The sequence below is a fragment of the Schistocerca nitens genome, chromosome 1 (assembly GCF_023898315.1).
Source record: "Schistocerca nitens isolate TAMUIC-IGC-003100 chromosome 1, iqSchNite1.1, whole genome shotgun sequence".
Classification (NCBI taxonomy): Eukaryota; Metazoa; Arthropoda; class Insecta; order Orthoptera; family Acrididae; genus Schistocerca; species Schistocerca nitens.
This window is the reverse complement of record NC_064614.1, coordinates 880,841,711-880,863,486: the sequence shown is the minus strand read 5'-3', so window position 1 is coordinate 880,863,486 and position 21,776 is coordinate 880,841,711. Positions and strand designations below refer to the sequence as shown.

Here is a 21,776-nt window from a genome sequence, read left to right as displayed (position 1 = left end):
ACAGTGCGTAACTGCTGCATTACAATAATTAAATTATCACTATAAATTTATCGTACTTTATAGTGTGTACTTGTGGCTATGATGATTCAGTGCTTTACTTTCTATCTGAATGATTACTCATACAATACAGTGATTAAAATTTCGATGTTTTGCCCATAGTTTGAAGCTTTGTTAGGTTCGATGATTCGTTGCAAACAGATGTATTGTGTTATGAGTTGATGGTTGCGTTTTTCCGATGTGTATTTGCTGCGATGTGTTGACACAATGCGACTGCACAGCATAATGCACTTCGCGATTCCTGCGTTCTTCTTTCTACCTTGTACGGACACCTGTTTCAGCTGTGAGGTAGATAACAGAGATAAAAGAGTATACTGATAAGCGATAGACGATAAATCGGTAATCTGCTAAACGTTGGAATAGCACTGGAGTTCATTCAATGTAGTCTGCGCGTGTAAGAAAGAAGTTCGTGATGTGGGCGTATTACGAGACGGAACCTGGCATTCTACCTCCGGAGTTGAACAGGAGGTAAGATACCTCTTGTCAAGAACTAGTATTGACTTCGGACGCGGGAGGCTTTGCATTTCAGGTACATAGTATGAAGTGCTCCGTAATAGACTTCCCGTTCATGCCATTATAGTCATTTTTGTTTTGTTTTAGCGTTGTATAACAGATTCAAGGGCTTGTTCCCCAGCCTCGATAAGATGTCACTGCAGGCGACTTCTCGTGGAACATGTGGACAGTCAAAAATATTTTTATCTGTTAAATAAAATTTGAGCTTATGTCAGCCTACCGCCCGGTCGCATTCTTTGAAGCACCGTTAAGAGCGTGGGATAACACTTGCTCTGTACGGACTTGAAAATACAACCCATTACATGCTGTTTGTCATTTTAATATAAACATTCGATTTTTGAAACTACAGTTTCCTGCATCCATGCAGAAAAAGCGCTACGCACACCATCGCTTGATACCACGTAAGACGCTTCTGTGGAAGATAGGTCACACTTGAAAGTGTCGGGACAACTTTAGTCAACAAAAATATTGGATTTGCGAATGTCTTAATTTCTATTACAATTATAAATGTAGACGCATATTTTTGAATGCCATATTGTGCTGAAAACTGTAGTAAAATACTTTCATGCTAAGATGTCTATACACACAGTGTGTTGTTTAGGACTACGTCACTGGGAGTGACTGCCATCTTGTGTATGTGGTTAGTGGTTAGACCAGCTGAGACCGGAGGAATGATCTGTGAAAAGTTGCCTTGAAGTGTGGTTACTAGTACAACTATACATACATTGTTAACAGTAAGTGTTGCCGTTACAAGTGGAAGTTAGGAAAAGACGTATGTTTTTATTATGAAGTAATGAGCGATAAGCTGTCAGTGCAGGCGACTTCTTGTAAAGATATGCCTGTTTAAGAATGTTTTTATCGGTTAAATAAAAACCGAGCTTATGTCAGCCTACCGTCCTGTCGCTTTCTGTTAAGTACAAGCATGAGAAAATACTTGCTTTGTGCGGACTGGAAAGTACATTGCGGTACAGGCTGTTAGTCTTGCTAATGTAAACATTCGTTAGGTTTGATAGCTCCAGCACATTGTTTTGAATTCCGTCATTAAACACGTATTACAATTCATGCTTGTTTAGTCACAGGCAGACTTTGTGAATATTCACTGTAATTTTTCATGTATTACCCAGGCATCTTGCATCTGTCTGTGCTGTTACTGCAGATACCGTTTCATCATCACCACCACCACCACCACCCCTTGTACACATTCTGAAGAGGAAACATGAATACCTCTGACCATGGGTAATCATAGACAGAAATATTAACGAATATTATTATTTTGTAGGGTGGAGGTTATTTGGTTGATGCACTCAAACACAGTTGCTTCCATCTTTGGATTGAAAGAAAATACTCTTCCATATGACTGAATTAGGTAATTTGTATTGACAGGTCTTGTGATGGCCAGCTTTGTTTTAACAAGCAATGTGTGATATGCATGCCAGTGAATGTATTGCATGTGGGCCTTGGTACTAACAAATAGCACTTTTGCACAGCAGTTTGAAAACAGTTAAATATGTATGTAATGTGTGTACATGTATGGGATGTAATTGGTTGTGGTAAATAAGGAGTGACTAGATTTGCTAACCATACTAGTTGTGTGGTGTGAACAGTACAAGACTGTTGTATGATTGAAGATTATGCCAATAACCAGAACAGCTGTGAGGGACGTGAAGTAACATCTTAGTGTTACTGGTCACAGAAACAAGGAAAAATGTTCTCGAAAGATGTCTGTATACTTAAGTTTTGCTGTGTTGATGGTGTGTAGTGTAAGCCTTTGTCTTAAGGTGATTAAAGTTTTTACTCTTTTGATATCTTGGATACTTTATTACTATGAGTGTATTATGGAAGGCAGGAATGTATACATTCAAATCTGCCTATGATAGTGATCATTTCTGGTTAATTTCGTGAACATGGGCCATTTTATTCTAATTTAACAGAGACAAACTTCATTGATAAGCCAGGCATTTATTCCTGTGTAGCCTGCATTTTATTCTGGAGGCCAGAATTTCTTAAACAAATAGGCACTTAAAAGAAAGTGGGAATGTGTTTCCATCACATACATGTGGAATATGTTTGAAGTCGGTCATCTTGCGTCTTGTAGAAAAAAAAAATCTTGATGTGTTTTCGTGCAGGTATTATTTATTTCACCACTACACAGAGTTTACGTTTACAAATAGAGGGAACAAAAAATAAATATTGCAAAAATAATAGTTACATCTGATTAGCTCCACATGTATGATAAACATTAAAATTTGTAACTTGATGCATAACGCCAAGTGGATTACTAATAACAAACTGGAAAAAGAAGAATTTCATTTGTGTGTATTAATCTCAACAGGGGCAGTGTTATTGTGCTACTCAAATACTCCTTAAATGCCGAAGGGCATTTTATGGTACTTGGCAACTCCAAGTTGTTGATCAGGAGCAGTGGCCAATGGGAACAACCGTAAAGTCTTTTCCCATTTACAGTTGCTCCCATCAGCTAATGTGCCGAGTGTCTGCTTGGGCTAATGTTACATATTGGACGCCCCTCCTCCCTGCAATCTTGATTGTGGTGACAGACTGATCTGGAGTGCAGCCTGAGGTCTAAGTTAGGTTGTAAGGTGACAGCTTAGTTGTGAATTAGTGAAACCAAATGTGAAAGCAAAAAATTTGGTTGCGGTAACATATTGACCAACATTGAAGTCTAGTGTGTATGTCCATACTATACTGAAAAATCCTATGGGGGCTCAAGTACATAACTTTTGCCTCAGGTTGAATTGTGTGAATAGTATTTGTAGCTGCATTTTGATGATTATTTTGGGCCATGGTTATGAAGTAACAATTTCTGTGATGTTCTCATCTTTAGCTAAATTATACCTGGCACATTAAAAAGAAATGGAGAGCATGTTCTCCATAACTTGTCCTCCTTTGCTATCAAACTCTCATTCTGTGAATGATTATCAGTAAGAGTATCTTGCAAGAGAACTTTAAGCAGTCTCTTAAGTGATTTGTTGTTTAATAGCTCTGCATTAGTAAAAAAGAAACTTGTTTATGGGACATCTGCTAACACTTCTGGGAATTGTTAACCAGGAATTGGACTGAGCAGTAAGGGTCTAAATTGTAGGGTCAGATGAAATAACATGATCAAGAATATTAGTCATAGTGTGTATCCAGAGATTGATGTGTGGTCAAGACCAGAGGAGAGCATCAAGTCATCTTGGAGGTGGGCGAATACAAGAAGTGTGTTCTTTGCAACCACTTAAGTCTATTTTCATGTGTGTTAGTCACAGAAAAGTAAAACTGCTATTAGCGCTCTGAAAAACATACATGTTCGTACAAGTGTGGAGTCTGTAAACAAAGTTCCTAAGTCAGTTACTATTGGTTATCTGTCTTCAGCCAACTGCAGTTTTTTTTTTTTTTTTTTAGTTGTGTGCAAACTACTTATGGTATTTCCTTACATATTCTGCTTCTTCACTCCTTGCCAGCAGTGGATTGACATCACAAGACTTCGATTCATATATGCACTTGCCAGTTTTTCCCGCGCTGCAGTATATCTGGTGCTGCATTATTTACACTTCACTTTGGTAAACTGAACTGAAGTTGTGTGTTTATCACTCTGTTTGTTTATGTCTGTTCATTTGTTTTCATTCACACACTGAATGTTGCCAACCTGTGAAGCTGTGTGTGTGTGTGTGTGTGTGTGTGTGTGTGTGTGTAAATTAGTGAATATATATATATATATATATCTAAAAAGAAAGATGATGAGACTTACCAAACAAAAGCGCTGGCAGGTCGATAGACACACAAACAAACACAAATATACACATAAAAATTCTAGCTTTCGCAACAAACTGTTGCCTCATCAGGAAAGAGGGAAGGAGAGGGAAAGACGAAAGGATGTGGGTTTTAAGGGAGGGGGTAAGGAGTCATTCCAATCCCGGGAGCGGAAAGACTTACCTTAGGGGGAAAAAAGGACGGGTATACACTCGCACACACACACATATCCATCCACACATACAGACACAAGCAGACATATTTAAAGACAAAGAGTTTGGGCAGAGATGTCAGTCGAGGTGGAAGAGTAGAGGCAAAGAAGTTGTTGAGCGACAGGTGAGGTATGAGTGGCGGCAACTTGAAATTAGCGGAGATTGAGGCCTGGCGGATAACGAGAAGAGAGGATATACTGAAGGGCAAGTTCCCATCTCCGGAGTTCGGATAGGTTGGTGTTGGTGGGAAGTATCCAGATAACCCGGACGGTGTAACACTGTGCCAAGATGTGCTGGCTGTGCACCAAGGCATGTTTAGCCACAGGGTGATCCTCATTACCAACAAACACTGTCTGCCTGTGTCCATTCATGCGAATGGACAGTTTGTTGCTGGTCATTCCCACATAGAATGCATCACAGTGTAGGCAGGTCAGTTGGTAAATCACGTGGGTGCTTTCACACGTGGCTCTGCCTTTGATCGTGTACACCTTCCGGGTTACAGGACTGGAGTAGGTGGTGGTGGGAGGGTGCATGGGACAGGTTTTGCACCGGGGGCGGTTACAAGGATAGGAGCCAGAGGGTAGGGAAGGTGGTTTGGGGATTTCATAGGGATGAACTAACAGGTTACGAAGGTTAGGTGGACGGCGGAAAGACACTCTTGGCGGAGTGGGGAGGATTTCATGAAGGATGGATCTCATTTCAGGGCAGGATTTGAGGAAGTCGTATCCCTGCTGGAGAGCCACATTCAGAGTCTGGTCCAGTCCCGGAAAGTATCCTGTCACAAGTGGGGCACTTTTGTGGTTCTTCTGTGGGGGATTCTGGGTTTGAGGGGATGAGGAAGTGGCTCTGGTTATTTGCTTCTGTACCAGGCCGGGAGGGTAGTTGCGGGATGAGAAAGCTGTTGTCAGGTTGTTGGTGTAATGTTTCAGGGATTCCGGACTGGAGCAGATTCGTTTGCCACGAAGACCTAGGCTGTAGGGAAGGGACCGTTTGATGTGGAATGGGTGGCAGCTGTCATAATGGAGGTACTGTTGCTGCCACCCATTCCACATCAAACGGTCCCTTCCCTACAGCCTAGGTCTTCGTGGCAAACGAATCTGCTCCAGTCCGGAATCCCTGAAACATTACACCAACAACCTGACAACAGCTTTCTCATCCCGCAACTACCCTCCCGGCCTGGTACAGAAGCAAATAACCAGAGCCACTTCCTCATCCCCTCAAACCCAGAATCCCCCACAGAAGAACCACAAAAGTGCCCCACTTGTGACAGGATACTTTCCGGGACTGGACCAGACTCTGAATGTGGCTCTCCAGCAGGGATACGACTTCCTCAAATCCTGCCCTGAAATGAGATCCATCCTTCATGAAATCCTCCCCACTCCGCCAAGAGTGTCTTTCCGCCGTCCACCTAACCTTCGTAACCTGTTAGTTCATCCCTATGAAATCCCCAAACCACCTTCCCTACCCTCTGGCTCCTATCCTTGTAACCGCCCCCGGTGCAAAACCTGTCCCATGCACCCTCCCACCACCACCTACTCCAGTCCTGTAACCCGGAAGGTGTACACGATCAAAGGCAGAGCCACGTGTGAAAGCACCCACGTGATTTACCAACTGACCTGCCTACACTGTGATGCATTCTATGTGGGAATGACCAGCAACAAACTGTCCATTCGCATGAATGGACACAGGCAGACAGTGTTTGTTGGTAATGAGGATCACCCTGTGGCTAAACATGCCTTGGTGCACAGCCAGCACATCTTGGCACAGTGTTACACCGTCCGGGTTATCTGGATACTTCCCACCAACACCAACCTATCCGAACTCCGGAGATGGGAACTTGCCCTTCAGTATATCCTCTCTTCTCGTTATCCGCCAGGCCTCAATCTCCGCTAATTTCAAGTTGCCGCCACTCATACCTCACCTGTCTCTCAACAACTTCTTTGCCTCTACTCTTCCACCTCGACTGACATCTCTGCCCAAACTCTTTGTCTTTAAATATGTCTGCTTGTGTCTGTATGTGTGGATGGATATGTGTGTGTGTGCGAGTGTATACCCGTCCTTTTTTCCCCCTAAGGTAAGTCTTTCCGCTCCCGGGATTGGAATGACTCCTTACCCCCTCCCTTAAAACCCACATCCTTTCGTCTTTCCCTCTCCTTCCCTCTTTCCTGATGAGGCAACAGTTTGTTGCGAAAGCTAGAATTTTTATGTGTATATTTGTGTTTGTTTGTGTGTCTATCGACCTGCCAGCGCTTTTGTTTGGTAAGTCTCATCATCTTTCTTTTTAGATATATTTTTTCCACGTGGAATGTTTCCCTCTGTTATATATATATATATATATATATATATATATATATATATATATATATATATATATATATATATATATATATATATATATTTTGGGTGGGGGGGGGGGGGGGAGTGGATGGGCCTGGATAGTGATTATAGGAAAGATTCTGGGAGGATAGATAGTAGTGGTAAATGGAGCCTGTGATAATATGTGTACATTTAATGTTGTATTAAGGGTCAGTCAGTTTAAAGAATGTATGGTTTGCCAAGTTGGTCTTATCGTTTGTTTCTTTCCTGTCATGGTTTTTTGAATAGGGTAGTTTCCTTGTAAGGTGAGGAGGTATTTTTTGTTGTTGTTTATCCTTATGATTTCCATGTCTGTGTCTCTGCTGGTAATTTTTTGTTGGTGTTGGTGCAAGTGTTCTGCAAAAGTTGAATGATTGCTCTTACATGTTCCTTGTATCTGATGTTAAATACCCTCCTGGTTTTACCTATGTATCTTCCATCACATGTATTTCATTTCAGTTGCTATAGCCCTGATTTCTGGTACAGATCAAGTTTTCCTATTGTTTTTGGGAAGTAGTCTATTTCTGGATTGAGTTATTGATTTGGTGGGTTGTTTTTACACCTTGTGTTTTGGAAATATTCAATATTCTGTTGTGTATTTGTGGTTGTATGTCATTGTGTACCATTTCTGTTTCTTTCATGCTTTCTGTTGTTCTTATATTTTGTGTGTGTTTGTTTGTGTACGATTTCGTCCTTGTATTGTTCCTTTTTTCCTTCTTGATTTTCTTGTTCAGTTTTGTTCCTAAGTTCTCTCTGTATCCATTGTTCATGGCTATTTGTTTTGTGGTATTAGTTTCTTTTCTTTGTTTTTTTTTTCTTTTTTTTTTTCTTTTTGTAATTATCTGTATCAAATGGTACTGTGTTTAGTCTGTGGAGCATGTATCTAAGTGCTGCCTGCTTTGGGAACTGGGGTGTTGTGATGTCTCATGTGTGATTGTGTCTGTTGTTGTCGGTTTTCAATATATGTCAAATGTGTGGTAAAAACTGCCAAGTGTATATGTGAATCAAAGTCTTTCGACATAACCCTCTGCTAGCAAGGAGAGAAGCAGCAGAATGTGTAAAGAAACACCATAACTTGCACACTAACTTTATAAATAAAACCTTGTTTTTAACCTAAAACAACCAAAAATGAACAAATATATATTTATCCAATTTGCAGAATAACCACAGAAGATGTTTTATAAATAACAGCAAAACACATCTGGTGTAATTCTCTTTAATTAAATTGCAGTAAGTTCAAGATAATCAGAAGTAAGTGATTTTAACAGCTGCTGCAGAAGATGATCATGCAAACAAATGTATTGTAAAGTTCCTAAGATAAGTATCATTTTAAATTGCAGTTTTCAAAGGATATGGTGGAAATGGCATTGTCAGTCCAGTTGATTTTTGGAGACCAATATTTCTTACAGAAGCCTTGTATTCTAATTTGCCATTGCATTTATAGGCTTTAAAGGTATCATTCACAATGAAAGGTCTTTGGTAACAGTGGGTGACTTCTTGAGCAGCCCTTTACCGAGTCGCTGTGCTGAAGCTCGTAAACCTTGGCATTTCCTCTAGCATATAAGGTTTTCTGTAAAGTGACATTTTACATTCCAGATTGTTGCATAAGAATAGGCCTGCATACACTTACCTAGCTGTAATGAAAATGGTCATAATTCATGCATGAGAGTGTAAATTCTGCAATTGTGGGGAATGTTTGATAAAATACAAGCAGTGTTATGCCAAGTCATACATTCACACATCATATTCTGTAAATCCCGTCATAATGGAGAGACTTCAAGGAACTGGAATGTGCCAAACAGAAACACCTATTGCTTGCCACTTCTGTAAAATATACTGGCAACAGATGACCAGTGCTAACCTATTCATACAGATAAGTAGGGGACTTATTTGATTAGGGACTGACTTGATTATTTTCTTTATGTACTTTTGGAGAAAAACAGCTACTTTGAAAAAAGCTATTGCCCCTTCTCTTATACTACTTCATATTACTCAGCTGTTTTAATCTGATACTTGAGACCAAGCATTTACATAGCTTTACACATATCACTCACTGTCAGCTGTCTACTGAGGCCCAATTGCTTAAGTTAAAAATTAGTTTAATGTAGAGTTATGTAGAATCTGAATCCTTGAGTCCATATATTCTGATAAATTATAGGATTAGTGGCTAATCAGATATTCTTTCACTTAATTTCGTGCTCGATATCTACTGGCAGCCTGTTAAAAAGTTTTACACCAGATTATTCAAACTACAAGACAGCAATGCATAATCTACTGAAGCTGTGTTATACCTGGTATTGTGATTGTAGATTGCAGAGTTCATCCTGAATTAACTCTTGTTATTAATTACAATTATGAATAGGACTGTATGATGTATTGCCACATATGTGAAACAATCTGTAGCTCCCTGAAACAGGCTTCCACAACATACATGGTTATCATCTTTATACAAAGTTCACTTTGTACCCTTTTGAAGAACAAATACATCTTTTAACTTAGCTGCATTTTCCCAGAAGATTGACAGAGGAAAGCATCGAGTGAAATTATGGAAAAAAGGTTGGTAGCAATCCTGTTGTATGTTGTTGACACAATGAAAGGAATTTCTAAGTGCAAAGCAGGAAGATCTGAATTTTTTCATTATGTTGTCTACATTCTCGTACCACCCCAGTTTATTAACTGTCTAGGATCTTGACATGTGTGGCTCATGTAGTTTACCCCTATTGATGTCTACTTCTGGTACCTGAAAGTCATCTTTATTTCTTTGCAACTACATTATATGACCCTTTTCTAACAAAGGAAAATCCAGTTGAGAATTATGATACACAATAGTCATAATTTTTGTACAGTGGTAGGAGATAGTGCCATGAACAATAAACCAGTCCTGGCCAGTGGGGTTGGTGCATGTGGTGAGGGGGTGGGAGCATTTAAAGAGCCCTTTTTAGGTTCTTCTTGAGTAAGTCAAAAACCACGTAGTCCCAGTATAAAATTGAAGTACGTCAAATTTTCTACAAGAAAGATCCTATTCATTTTTCCTCTAGCTTCTGAATTGCAGGGATGGAACAATCACAGCTAGTATTAAAAATTGTGTTTTAAGAGGATTAAAATGTTGTTTTTGTAAATCAAGTGGTTAAGGACAATTATTAAATATGTGTGATATGTCTAAGCTCAGTAGAGCTGTATTGTGGTGTAAATTGTGGTCTGTGGTTGTAACAGCATGGAGAGATAGGAGGTGTAGTCACCAGATTGTGATTGTGCACTTCCCTCCTTCATAGGTCTACAAAATGAAGTTATTTTCGGTTCACTGAATTTTTATTTGTAGTCATTAAGTGCATATTTATTTAAAATATGTCCCTATAAATAAAGGCTAGTTGTCATTGACCTATGTAACAGTGGTAGGAAAGGGACTGTGTTGGCAAATGTGGCACATTACTCCAAATTGCACAACTCTCATTGATTAATGAATGACCAGAAAGCTACAGCCCATCTTTCATCTTTGTATTATTAGTAGAATTCATAATTCTCTTCCATTTAGGAACTGCTGGCACTAGGACAGTGGATTACACTAAGTGGAGCCACTTACCAGACATTCACATTGTAACTTGTAATGTGGGCGTCAATATGTCTTGTTGTTGTTGTTGTTGTTGTGATCTTCAGTCCTGAGACTGGTTTTATGCAGCTCTCCATGCTACTCTATCCTGTGCAAGTTTCTTCATCTCCCAGTACCTACTGCAGCCTACATCCTTCTGAATCTGTTTAGTGTATTCTTCTCTTGGTCTCCCTCTGTGATTTTTACCCTCCACGCTGCCCTCCAGTACTAAATTGGTGATCCCTTGATGCCTCAGAACATGTCCTACCAACCGATCCCTTCTTCAAGTCAAGTTGTGCCACAATCATCTCTTTTTCCCCAATCCTATTCAGTAGCTCCTCATTAGTTATGTGATTTACCCATCTAATCTTCAGCATTCTTCTGTAGCACCACATTTCGAAAGCTTCTATTCTCTTCTTGTCCAAACTATTTATCGTCCATGTTTCACTTCCATACATGGCTACACTCCATACAAATACTTTCAGAAACGACTTCCTGACACTTAAATCTATACTCAATGTTAACAAATTTTTCTTCTTCAGAAATGCTTTCCTTGCCATTGCCAGTCTCCATTTTATATCCTCTCTACTTCGACCATCATATGGGATGAAAATGATCGTGTTGTACAGTAATCTGCTGTAATGCATTGCTTGACTTATTTTAAAATACATGAAGTTCCATAACACCTAGGTAACCTACTTTTCTTGCAGAGGGAGCTGATTTAGACATCTGGATTCCTTTAGATATTAGGAGAGCTGAAGGTTGGATGATACATTTGATACCCCTGAAGGTGTGAAAAGTATACCAGCCATTGATAGTAGAAACTGAACCTGTTCACTAATCTGCTTTCGTAAGCTGGCTCATGCTCAGGCCTGAGCAATAAACAACTGACTGGTTCATGGCATGTAGTGGTGGTGGTGGATGGGAGGATACGGCGGGGAGGGGAGAAGGAATCAAAACAAGGTAGCTCGTCATGAGAAACTATTATCAACGAGTCTATTCTATGGCATTTTATTAGTTCTGTGGAGATATCACTTCACTGTTGCTGATTAATGCCTTTTGTAGCAAATTTATTTCCCAAGACAGTTACACGGTTGAAAAATGACAATAAAATGAAATTTATATTCAAATTTATTTCAAATTCTAAAGGTGGCAGGGGTAAAATACAGGGAGCGAAAGGCTATTTACAATTTGTACAGAAACCAGATGGCAGTTATAAGAATCGAGGGACATGAAAGGGAAGCAGTGATGGGGAAGGAAGTGAGACAGGGTTGTAGCCTTTCCCCAATGTTATTCAATCTGTATATTGAGCAAGCAATAAAGGAAACAAAAGAAAAGTTCGGAGTAGGCATTAAAATCCAGGGAGAAGAAATAAAAACTGTGAGGTTCGCCGATTACATTGTAATTCTGTCAGAGACCGCAAAGGACTTGGAAGAGCAGTTGAACGAAATGGACAGTGTCGTGAAAGGAGAGTGTAAGATGAACATCAACAAAAGTAAAACTAGGATAATGGAATGTAGTCAAATTAAATCGGGTGATACTGAGGGAATTAGATTAGGAAATGAGACACTTAAAGGAGTAAAGGACTTTTGCTATTTGGGGAGCAAAATAACTTATGATGGTCGAAGTAGAGAGGATATAAAATGTAGACTGGCAATGGTGAGGAAATCGTTTCTGAAGAAGAGAAATTTGTTAACATCGAGTATAGATTTAAGTGTCAGGAAGTCGTTTCTGAAAGTATTTGTATGGAGTGTAGTCATGTATGGAAGTGAAACATGGACGATAAATAGTTTGGACAAGAAGAGAATAGAAGCTTTTGAAATGTGGTGCAACAGAAGAATGTTGAAGATTAGGTGGGTAGATCACGTAACTAATGAGGAGGTATCGAATAGGATTGGGGAGAAGAGAAATTTGTGGCACAACTTGACTAGAAGAAGGGATCGGTTGGTAGGACATGTTCTGAGGCATCAAGGGATCACAAACTTAGCATTTGAGGGCAGTGTGGAGGGTAAAAATCGTAGAGGGAGACCAAGAGAAGAATACACTAAACAGATTCAGAAGGATGTAGGCTGCAGTAGGTACTGGGAGATGAAGAAACTTGCACAGGATAGAGTAGCATGGAGAGCTGCATAAAACCAGTCTCAGGACTGAAGATCACAACAACAACAACATTTCTTTTAATTGATGAAGCAAAGTATATGGGGCAGCTAAGTAGGAAACATGATATTTCTTATTACTAATGCAGCCTTATAATGGAGTGTCATTTTCGGACAAAGTTCAAATTGATATAAACTTCTATTTCATGACTATTTTATTTGCATATTATCCATAAAAACACTGGCTATCAGTGAATTCTGTTTATTTTGCTTTTTACTAAAACATCAGTGTCAGGACCCTTTCTCTAAGCCCTGCTTATCCGAAGGTGAACTTTTAAGTTGCAATCTATGAGCAGGTTCCTGTGGGTAGATTTCGTTCTTTTCACTGAGAAAAAGTTTTGTTTCTCAGAATTATGTAGTTCCAGACATCGACATAATTGCAGCTGTAAACTCGTGAAGTTGTGGAAATTTACTGCAGGACTTACTTTATAAAAAAAAATATCATGCATCTGCCTGTCACACTGTAGCTAGACATCCTACACAGATTGTTGTAAATTGACGTTGATATGTCTTTTGAAGTTCCTAACCTGCCCACTGTACTGCTTTTCATCAATTTAAAAACAGCTAACCTCCACTTTCAGCACTGCAGCATTAAGTACACACACTTGCAGCTGAGGTTATGGCAGACGTAACACACGGTCATTCCTATGAAGACAGCACACAATTTGCACTTCCCCTGCAATATGTATTTATGCCTGACAGTACATTTTACCGTAAGCACTCACTACCCAGGTGGCAAACAAGTGTGAGTGCTCATGCTCACCAGGTCACTTCTTGAACAGGATTGGTAGAGACAGTAAAATCAACAGATAATAAAATACGTATTGACAGAAGGCTACACATAGGGGAGGCTGTTCATTGTGGTAGACGCTTGACAGCTTTGGCAGTCTTTTTTTTATTTTTTTCCAGAATAGCTCACTTATCAACAGCAAATCAGTACACTCTTAAAAAACTGAAAATAATTTTGCCATACAAACAAAGGCTCAGAAGAGCAAATTGGTCAGGAAATGATGGGAAGGTATAGTTTGTCTGTAAACTGAAAAGCAAGCTGCAGTCATGGCGGAGGAAGTCGCCTTTACCAGAAGAAAGCCCCAACTGCTGTACAGGATGACAGAGTACCAATTTTCTCTTACGATGTATGAAACAGTACGCAGAGATTACGTAGATTCTGTCCTTTTGGATTTCTTGTTTCAATATTTTTAGTAAGTCATATCTGTATTCCATGTATTTTTAGCGCAATTTGTGGAAAATAAACAACCTCTCCAGGCATTTCTGCACACCACATTGTCAGTGATTTGTAAGACAAACTGTGGAAGGGTCAGTGTAACTTTGTGAAAAACCCTGTAGTTGCTTCTTGTGATGTAGTGGGGTAGAGAGAGTGGGGAATCTCTTGCTCACTTTTCAGTTTACAGACCTGTGAAGGAGGGAAGTGCATGGACAAAAATAGTGTGACCTACCTTCCTTATGTTTCTACCCTCCATCATGTTATACCTCTGAACACAGTTAATACAGCTCTACAACCTTTAGATGTGGTATTTACATTTAGTATTTGTCCTTAACCACTTCATTTATAAATGAATATTATTTTAATTCCCTTAAAACACATTTTTAATCATCTGTGGTTTTTCATCCCCCACAGTGTGGAAACTAGAAAAAAAAGAAAGAACCTTTCTTGTAGAAAATTTAATGTTATTTAATTTTGTACTTGGAACCACAGTTTTCATCTTACTCAAGAAGAGCCAGAATAGTGATGTTTAAAGGCCCCCATCTCCTCATCCCCATGCTGTCACTCTGATCGTCAGGATCAATTTCTTGTTCATGGCACTTTTTCCTACCACATGAAGTTTTTCCTACCACATGAAGTTTTTCCTACCACATGAAGTTTTTTCCTCTAATTTTCCATTGTTGATTGGACTATTACCATCTGGTTGAGAAATGAGCAGTAACATAAAAAGTATAAAATTCAAAGTGATTCACTGCCTGGCTTTCAGAACTAATAGTTACTTCCTTGGGATGTAGAGAGTGAAATTGGTGAAAGTTAAAAAGAAAGGGCCGGTCACTTGAATCCCAGTATTAGATAGGCATACATGTAGTCAGTCTTTGTAAGGTGAAGGTTAAGTTGTTTCTTCTGGTTGTGTCTGGTGAGAATACGTTTGAGTTGTTTGTTAAATATATTTGTACCATTCTTCTTCTTCTCCCCCCCCCCCCCCCCTCCCCACACACACACTCTGAATTTAGTCTTATTCCTGTTGTGTCATATCTTAACATGAACCTCTGTTTTTTATTGTTGAGATAAGAATCTGCCAATGAAAGGGGAATGTTGTACTGTTTTAGTTTCCCATTCAGAACTTTATGATATACAAAGTTAAAGGCCTTGAGAAGATTACACGGAAACTCATCAAAACTTTTGTGAAAATGATTAAGAGGAAGATAGCTGTGTAATTGTAGGTCAGTTGCTTACCTCCACTTTTACAGATGGATGTTAATGCTGCATACTTGTGTCCCTCGGTAGATACACCCTGACTGACTCATCAGTTGGTTTCAAATTTGAGGGCGATGGGGTACTGATACTGGGTAGCATAATGTCCCTGTGTTTTCAGCTACTGTTAGGAAGAAGCCATTGAATTTAGTTGTCAGTGATTTGAATTTCATATTTTTTGTCTCACCACTGATATCAACAGAAATTTGACTACAGCTTGCCTCCCTGAGTGTATTTGTTTCATGTTTAATAATGTTTGAAATTGCTCTTGCCTCTTAGAATTTTGAATTTTTATTTGTAATACATTATTTGTCATTTTGATGACACAGTAAAGATGTTTGTAGCAGTCAAGGTGTGCTTTCAGCTGTGAAGCAGAGTTGTCGATTCCATTTTATGCATAATCTTTCGATGACTGATCCATCAGTCTTCTTCACGTGCTGTGAGTTGTGTAGTTATATTCCCTTTCTGGTTGGAGTCCAGGCAGTGAGAACCCATAACTGCACAGCTCATAGGACCTAAAGCTGACTTGGTTGGCCATTGAAATCTTGTGCATAAAACAGAATCAACAACTACATTAAGTAAAGCTCTTTCGTCGTGGCACAAGATACCTTGTTTCCAGATATTAGTCTCCCTTTCTGAGATTCAACTATTATTGTTACTGGTCTGTTGTGAGGGCTACCTGGATTCATAGTATTAAAAGAGCTTTTTCAAGAAAGTACAGGGTGCCTATAATTAAACTCCCAGTTTCAAAATGTTGTAGAAAGAGGACCACTGTTCAAAATGATGTCAAATTTGAATTGATGCAGAGGAAGCATGGAGCAGGGGGGGGGGGGGGGGGGGGGGAGTGATGAAAATTTTTCCAACAGAAGACACTGTAAACCTCTTAATGGGATGGAGGTCATCTACAAATGGCAAGATGAATCACAATACAACAGCTATGGTTTGAGTTGCACATTACACCATCCATACGTTCAGTGTGCATGACTGCACAAGTTCGACAGTCAACAGTCGTGGCACTGTTAGATAATCCAAGCCACCAGGGCAAAATTGTACCTCATTGCATTAGAAAAATTGGCTTTTGTGTGTCCTGAAGCCACAAACCGCATAAACAGCAAAATTACAGTGGATTTTAGTTGTTCTGGGGCCAAAAGCCACATAAAAAGCACAATGCCATTGGTTTTCAATCGTCTTGGTGCCCAAACCGCATAAAAATCTAAATGGCATTGGTGTCTAATTGTCATGAAACTGGTGCAAAACTTGTTCAGTGGGCCCTCTACTGTTTTCTGCCACAAATTGAAATTGGGAAAAAGTGTATTTGACAACAGAGCAGAGTGTCTCGAGGGTATTGCACATTGCTTGCCTTCAATTCAGCTACATTTGCAATTGGAGCATAGAACACAACATCTTTCAGATAACCCCACAGCCAGAAGTCAAACAGATTAAAATTAGGTAATCCGGATGGCCAATCTGTAGGGAAATTATGACTGATAATTCTAGCATTTCTGAATACCACTGCAGCAGCCACTTCCTGTCTGTGCAGTGTGAAGAGGAGCACCATATTGCATAAAAGTGATCCTACCCACACATCCATGCTGTTGAAGGGTTGGAATGATGTTGGTATGCAAAAGACTCTCATAGTGTTTACCAGTCACATAAAGGTAACTGGACCCGCAGGACTTATCTACTCGAAAACATACGGCCCTACAATAAGCGATACTGTCAACCCATACCACACAGTCATCTTTGCAGAATGAAGCAGTACCGGTTGATGTGCATACTGATTTTCCATTTACCTGTATTCTGCATGTTGACATGTCCTTGGAGGTGGAAATGAGATTAATCTGTCCAGCGAAAGTTCATTCCTTCACCACTTCCATGTGAACAAGAAATTCCAGAGTGAACATTTGTCTTGCTGGCAGGTCAGTATTGAAATTTCCATTTACAGACACTTCTCAATCATTACTACAAAGTACCTCTCTAAGTGCTTAATGAAGTTCTTTCATGTTGGGGGTCTGTAGACTGCCAGAACTGCTATCTTTCGTTTCCAGGTCTGTTACTGGAGTACAGCACTTGCAGGACTGTGGCACGAGACATTATTCCACTTTTTGTGTTTATAGCCGCTCCTCCTATGCACATATTATGCTGACAGTAATATAACACTAACTTGCATATGTCTAGGTCCACCTTGTCAATTTCTTTGACTTCCACAAAAAAATTATCTGTTGTGCTTCACGCATATCTGTAAAAATACATCCACATTTTTCAATATCTTGTAGTGATGTGAGCAGCCCATCATTTTAGAAATTCCATTTTTTATGGAAACATGCACATCATGATTGCAAATGATCTGAAATATTGAAAAATTGCTGATTGCTCATTACTGTGAATTTCTCCTAGAGTACCATCACTAAGTCATTGTTCTCTTTATGTTGGATCTTGTTAAGAGGCATTGGGTTAGAAGTCTATCAGCATATGAAGCACTTTGTACACAATGGGCTGTGTTTGAGGGGTGGTTATAAATTTGCTTCTCGAGTAAAATGCTATTCCAAGAAGTTACTGAAACAACGGTATAAAGTGCTTGCTAGTGTGTTGCATAAAGAAAGAAATTTGAGAGAGAAAGACCTCCTCCTGCACTTCACTCACTAAATTTGGGGTATCTTTTATGATACAACTGCAAAGCTGTGTTGTGCTCTTGGCTTTTACTGCTTCTTTGTTAATTATTCATTATTGTTTAAATTCATCCGTACATAGAACGTTTTCTCATTTGCTCAGTTAGGCCAAATAATTGTATTGTTGTAGTTTAACTGATTTTGATATCGCTTTACACTATTTTTTTCTATATCTTTTTTGTGTGATTTCTAGTTTTTTGTAGGAAGGATCATACGCCATCTGTCTTATGTGTTGTAGCTTAGTATTGTACATAGGTCATCTCTTATTGTTTGTACAAATATTAATATAAACTGTCTTTTGATTTATTTCAGATGAGTTTTATAGCTAAGGATTCTGGCTCATATGTTGGAAAACTATTTCCATTTAGATAAATTAATGGTATTTCAGCACCTTGATGATTGTCTGTGTGCATGTGTTACAATGTTCTGTATTACATAATTGCTTATTAACAGGTAACCTAATGATCTGTTAACAGATGTGTTGTGTCGTGTGCATTTGATAAACTAACTGCAGACATGTCATTTGTTACATATTTACAGATTTAATCCAGCTTTCAACATGGCTGCCATCAAACAAGTTATTAATGAAGCAGTGGAAAGAGGTGAGTTACTAATGTTTCGTTAAATCTGTAAGCAGCAGTGATTCAGTTTGATGCTTATTTACATGGTTACTTTGTTTCATTGTTGCTGAATGTCGTAATTATAGCATTATTTTGAGTTTAGAGTCCTGTATAATTCAGCACACTTCTTTTTACAATAAGATGCTGCAAATAGCAATCACAAATTATGAATGTGTGTAAGTTAAGGATGTCTGTAAACATTTGAAACATTCTTACTAGTTCCTCAGTGCCCTTTTATGGAAGTTGTAACCAACAGTGCAAATATCAGATGCTGTGGTCTTTCACAGTATTGGTCACTCAGAGAAAAATATCCAAAAGAGAAAAATAGAAAATAATGAGACAGTGCTGCTTATCACTTACCTTCAGGAAGTAAAATTTTTTATTGTGGCCAAAGGACGTGTGTAAAGGTCATGAGACTACCTTAGCGTTCAGATCTATTAGTTTCTTCCGTGGGCAGGAGAGAGGGATATGATAGGGAAGGTTAAAAAGAAGGAACAGGTCACTTGTGCCTCAAACAATGGAATAACGACAATAGTATGAAAAGGCTAGATTGCTATTCATCATATAGCAGGGGTGTCGAGCTGCAGAGAGACACAGCGAAAAGGCTACTAAACACATAATCTTTCAGCCAGAAGGCCTTCTGAAATAGACAAAGACACACACACACACACATATTCACGCGATCACAGCTCACACACATGATCACTGTCTCTGGGTGGCAAGGACAGACCGTGAGCAACTACACATGATGGGAGAAGCAATCTGAGTCGTGGGGGAAAGGAGGTGGCTGGGGTGGGAAGGGGGAGAGAAAGTAGGATACAGGTGGGGCAACAGTAAAGTGCTGTTCATGGGAGCATACAGGGACGAGGTGGAGAGAGGGTAGGGCAGCTTGATGCAGTCGGGAGGTGAGATAGAGGGCGGAGGGAGAGGGGAGAACTGGCGGAAAAGTAGAGAAGTAAAAGGATTGTGGGTACACTCGTAGGACAGGAGGCTCTGCACTGGGAACAGGGAAGGGGATAGATTGGTGAAGGGCAATGATCAGTGAAGGTTGAGGCCAGGAGAGTTACAGTAATGTAGGATATATCGTAGGGAGAGTTTGTACTTGCGCATTTCAGAAAAGCTGGGTAGATAGGAAGGATCCAGGTGGCACAGACTATGGAGCAGTCATTAAAATGAATATTGTGTTCGACAGCATGCTCAGCAACTGGGTGGTCCAGCTGCTTCTTGGCCACAGTTTGTTGGTTGCCGTTCATGCTGATAGACAGCTTGGTGATTGTCATGCCAATGTAGAATGAAGCACAGTGGTTGCAACTTAGCTTGAGGATCACTTTGGTACTTTCACAGGTAGCCCTGCCTTTGATGGGGTGGGTGATGCCTGTAACCTGACTGGAGTAGATGGTGGTGGGAGGATGTATGGGACAGGTCTTACATCTACGTCTATTTCAGGTATATGAGCCATGATGCAAGGAATTGAGAACAGGGGTTGTGTAGGGATGAATGAGAATATTGTGTTGGTTGATGGACAGCGGAATACCCATGTGTTTGGGAGGGGGGGGGGGGGAAGGATAGTGGATTGGAAATTCCTCATCCAGAAGCATGATGAGAGATAGTCAAAACCCTGGCGGAGAATGTCCTTCACCTGTACCCTGCTCTCCCTTCCTCTCCCCGTCCAAGCCACCGCCTCACCCCCACCACCCAGAACGCTTCTCCCTTCATGCACAGTTGCTTGAAGAGTGTCTTCGGCAGCCAGCAACAGTGGTCATGTCACTCAAACCCCAGGATTATTCCAAGAAAGATATTATTATGTCTCCCTGCTCATTGTCAAATTTGGGGTGTCTAGGAAACTTGTTTACTCAGATCGCTAGACAACAATTTGAACAAATCATATTAATCAGTTTTATTACAAAATGAAAATATGCAATACTTAACTTTGTCAATTACACAGGTGTGTCACAAGCAAAGGGTGACATACAAAATAATCAAATTTCTTCAGTACAGGCAATCCTAAGTTGCTGCTGTACAAGTCACTAGTCTTGAAGCTACTGGGGCATCACCAGTCGGTCGCAGCACTTATGTCCTCTTCACATAGGGGCCGCTGCTGTCGTATTCTCGTCCTTGAGAGAGGTCGGTCAGTGCGATTGATTGACGTCTTCTCACAGCCATCTCTTCACTATTGTTCCCGACCGAATGCCAGCACTTGACTTAATGCCGTAACAAGTGCAGGCATCACCTGCAGGAGACACAGTAACCATCTTAATTAAATTACACAATAGATCACATACCACACATTATTTAATTTAGTTTGACCAGTTTTGTTTGTCACAGGCGAGCATCCTTAGGTACTAATTGTTTTAGTAGCCTGTGATCCAATCCTCTGTGTTTGAGATAGTGCCAAGTTGTGCTTGTAACTTGTAACATGTTGCCAATAGGGCAAGGAATATCTGAGGACTCGCACATCTCATGGACAAAATTGATTGGAATAAATAAAATAACTCATGACATTGCTGTGTTCTGTAATTTAGCTAATTGATATCATATCCAAAAGTTGGGTTGCTTAAAATACCATCTTTACTTAGCATTACTTGCCAGTTTCATGTTTCAGCACACTTTCAAGTGTTTAAATTGATGTGGACACCTCCTCCTAGTAAGTGTGAATCAAAACAAACGTGCCAAGCACATTTACATATGGCATTGTTGCCAATAGACATAGTCTTCAAATAAACAGCCAGAAACAGACTTACACAACTGTTCCCAGTCCAGCCATGTGTTATGTAGTTAAATGCAGGAAAGCACACTACTAAAAGTTTTAAGAAAATAAAATCACGTAACTTATGTGTTAAATTTTTATTTTGTAAAGAATTTGCACTGCTGCATCATTAAAATAAATTTTATTGTTCACAAAATTATGGCAGGTTTTGGTCATGAAATTGCCGAATGAATGTCAGAACTGTGTAAACCCAGGGCGTCTTGGTGGAACTGGTGGCAACACCATAACATGATGATTTGTGTGTATGTGTAAACCTGACAATAATTAGCTGTAGTTTTTACCCTCCCCCTCTCCGGATGTTGTGTCCAGGCATATTGTTCATCAGTTTTCCATTGAGTAAACTAGATCCCTGAAGTGTGATTCTGAAAGATTTACAATTTGTAGGGCCACCATAACTGCAGAGGATGGGCAATGTGGTGAATGTTTGAATAATTCATACTTTGCATTCCACAGTTTCCCCCTTTCTGTATCATCCTCATGGACAGTTGCAGTCCCCTGTAGAAAGAAAAGCTTTCTCATTACATAATCAATCATCTTTCTTCTCACACGTACACATAGTTTTATTTCCTCCGGCTGAGAATTAAAGTCCAAACATTTGTATATCCCCCTTAA

General features: G+C 39.8%; 1 protein-coding gene across 7 annotated transcripts in view; it reads left to right on the top strand.

Moving 5' to 3' along the window:
- Positions 1-431: 431 nt before the first annotated feature.
- LOC126263777 (AP-1 complex subunit gamma-1) overlaps positions 432-21,776 on the top strand; it is a 200,149-nt gene continuing 178,804 nt past the window's right edge. For 2 of the 7 annotated variants that reach the window (XM_049960942.1, XM_049960941.1), the window contains exons 1-2: positions 432-525; positions 18,318-18,379. In XM_049960942.1, coding sequence (XP_049816899.1) covers positions 470-525; positions 18,318-18,379 — 118 coding nt within the window. In that variant the 5' untranslated portion in view covers positions 432-469. The other 5 variants (XM_049960943.1, XM_049960946.1, XM_049960947.1 and 2 more) reach the window with 5 other exon arrangements.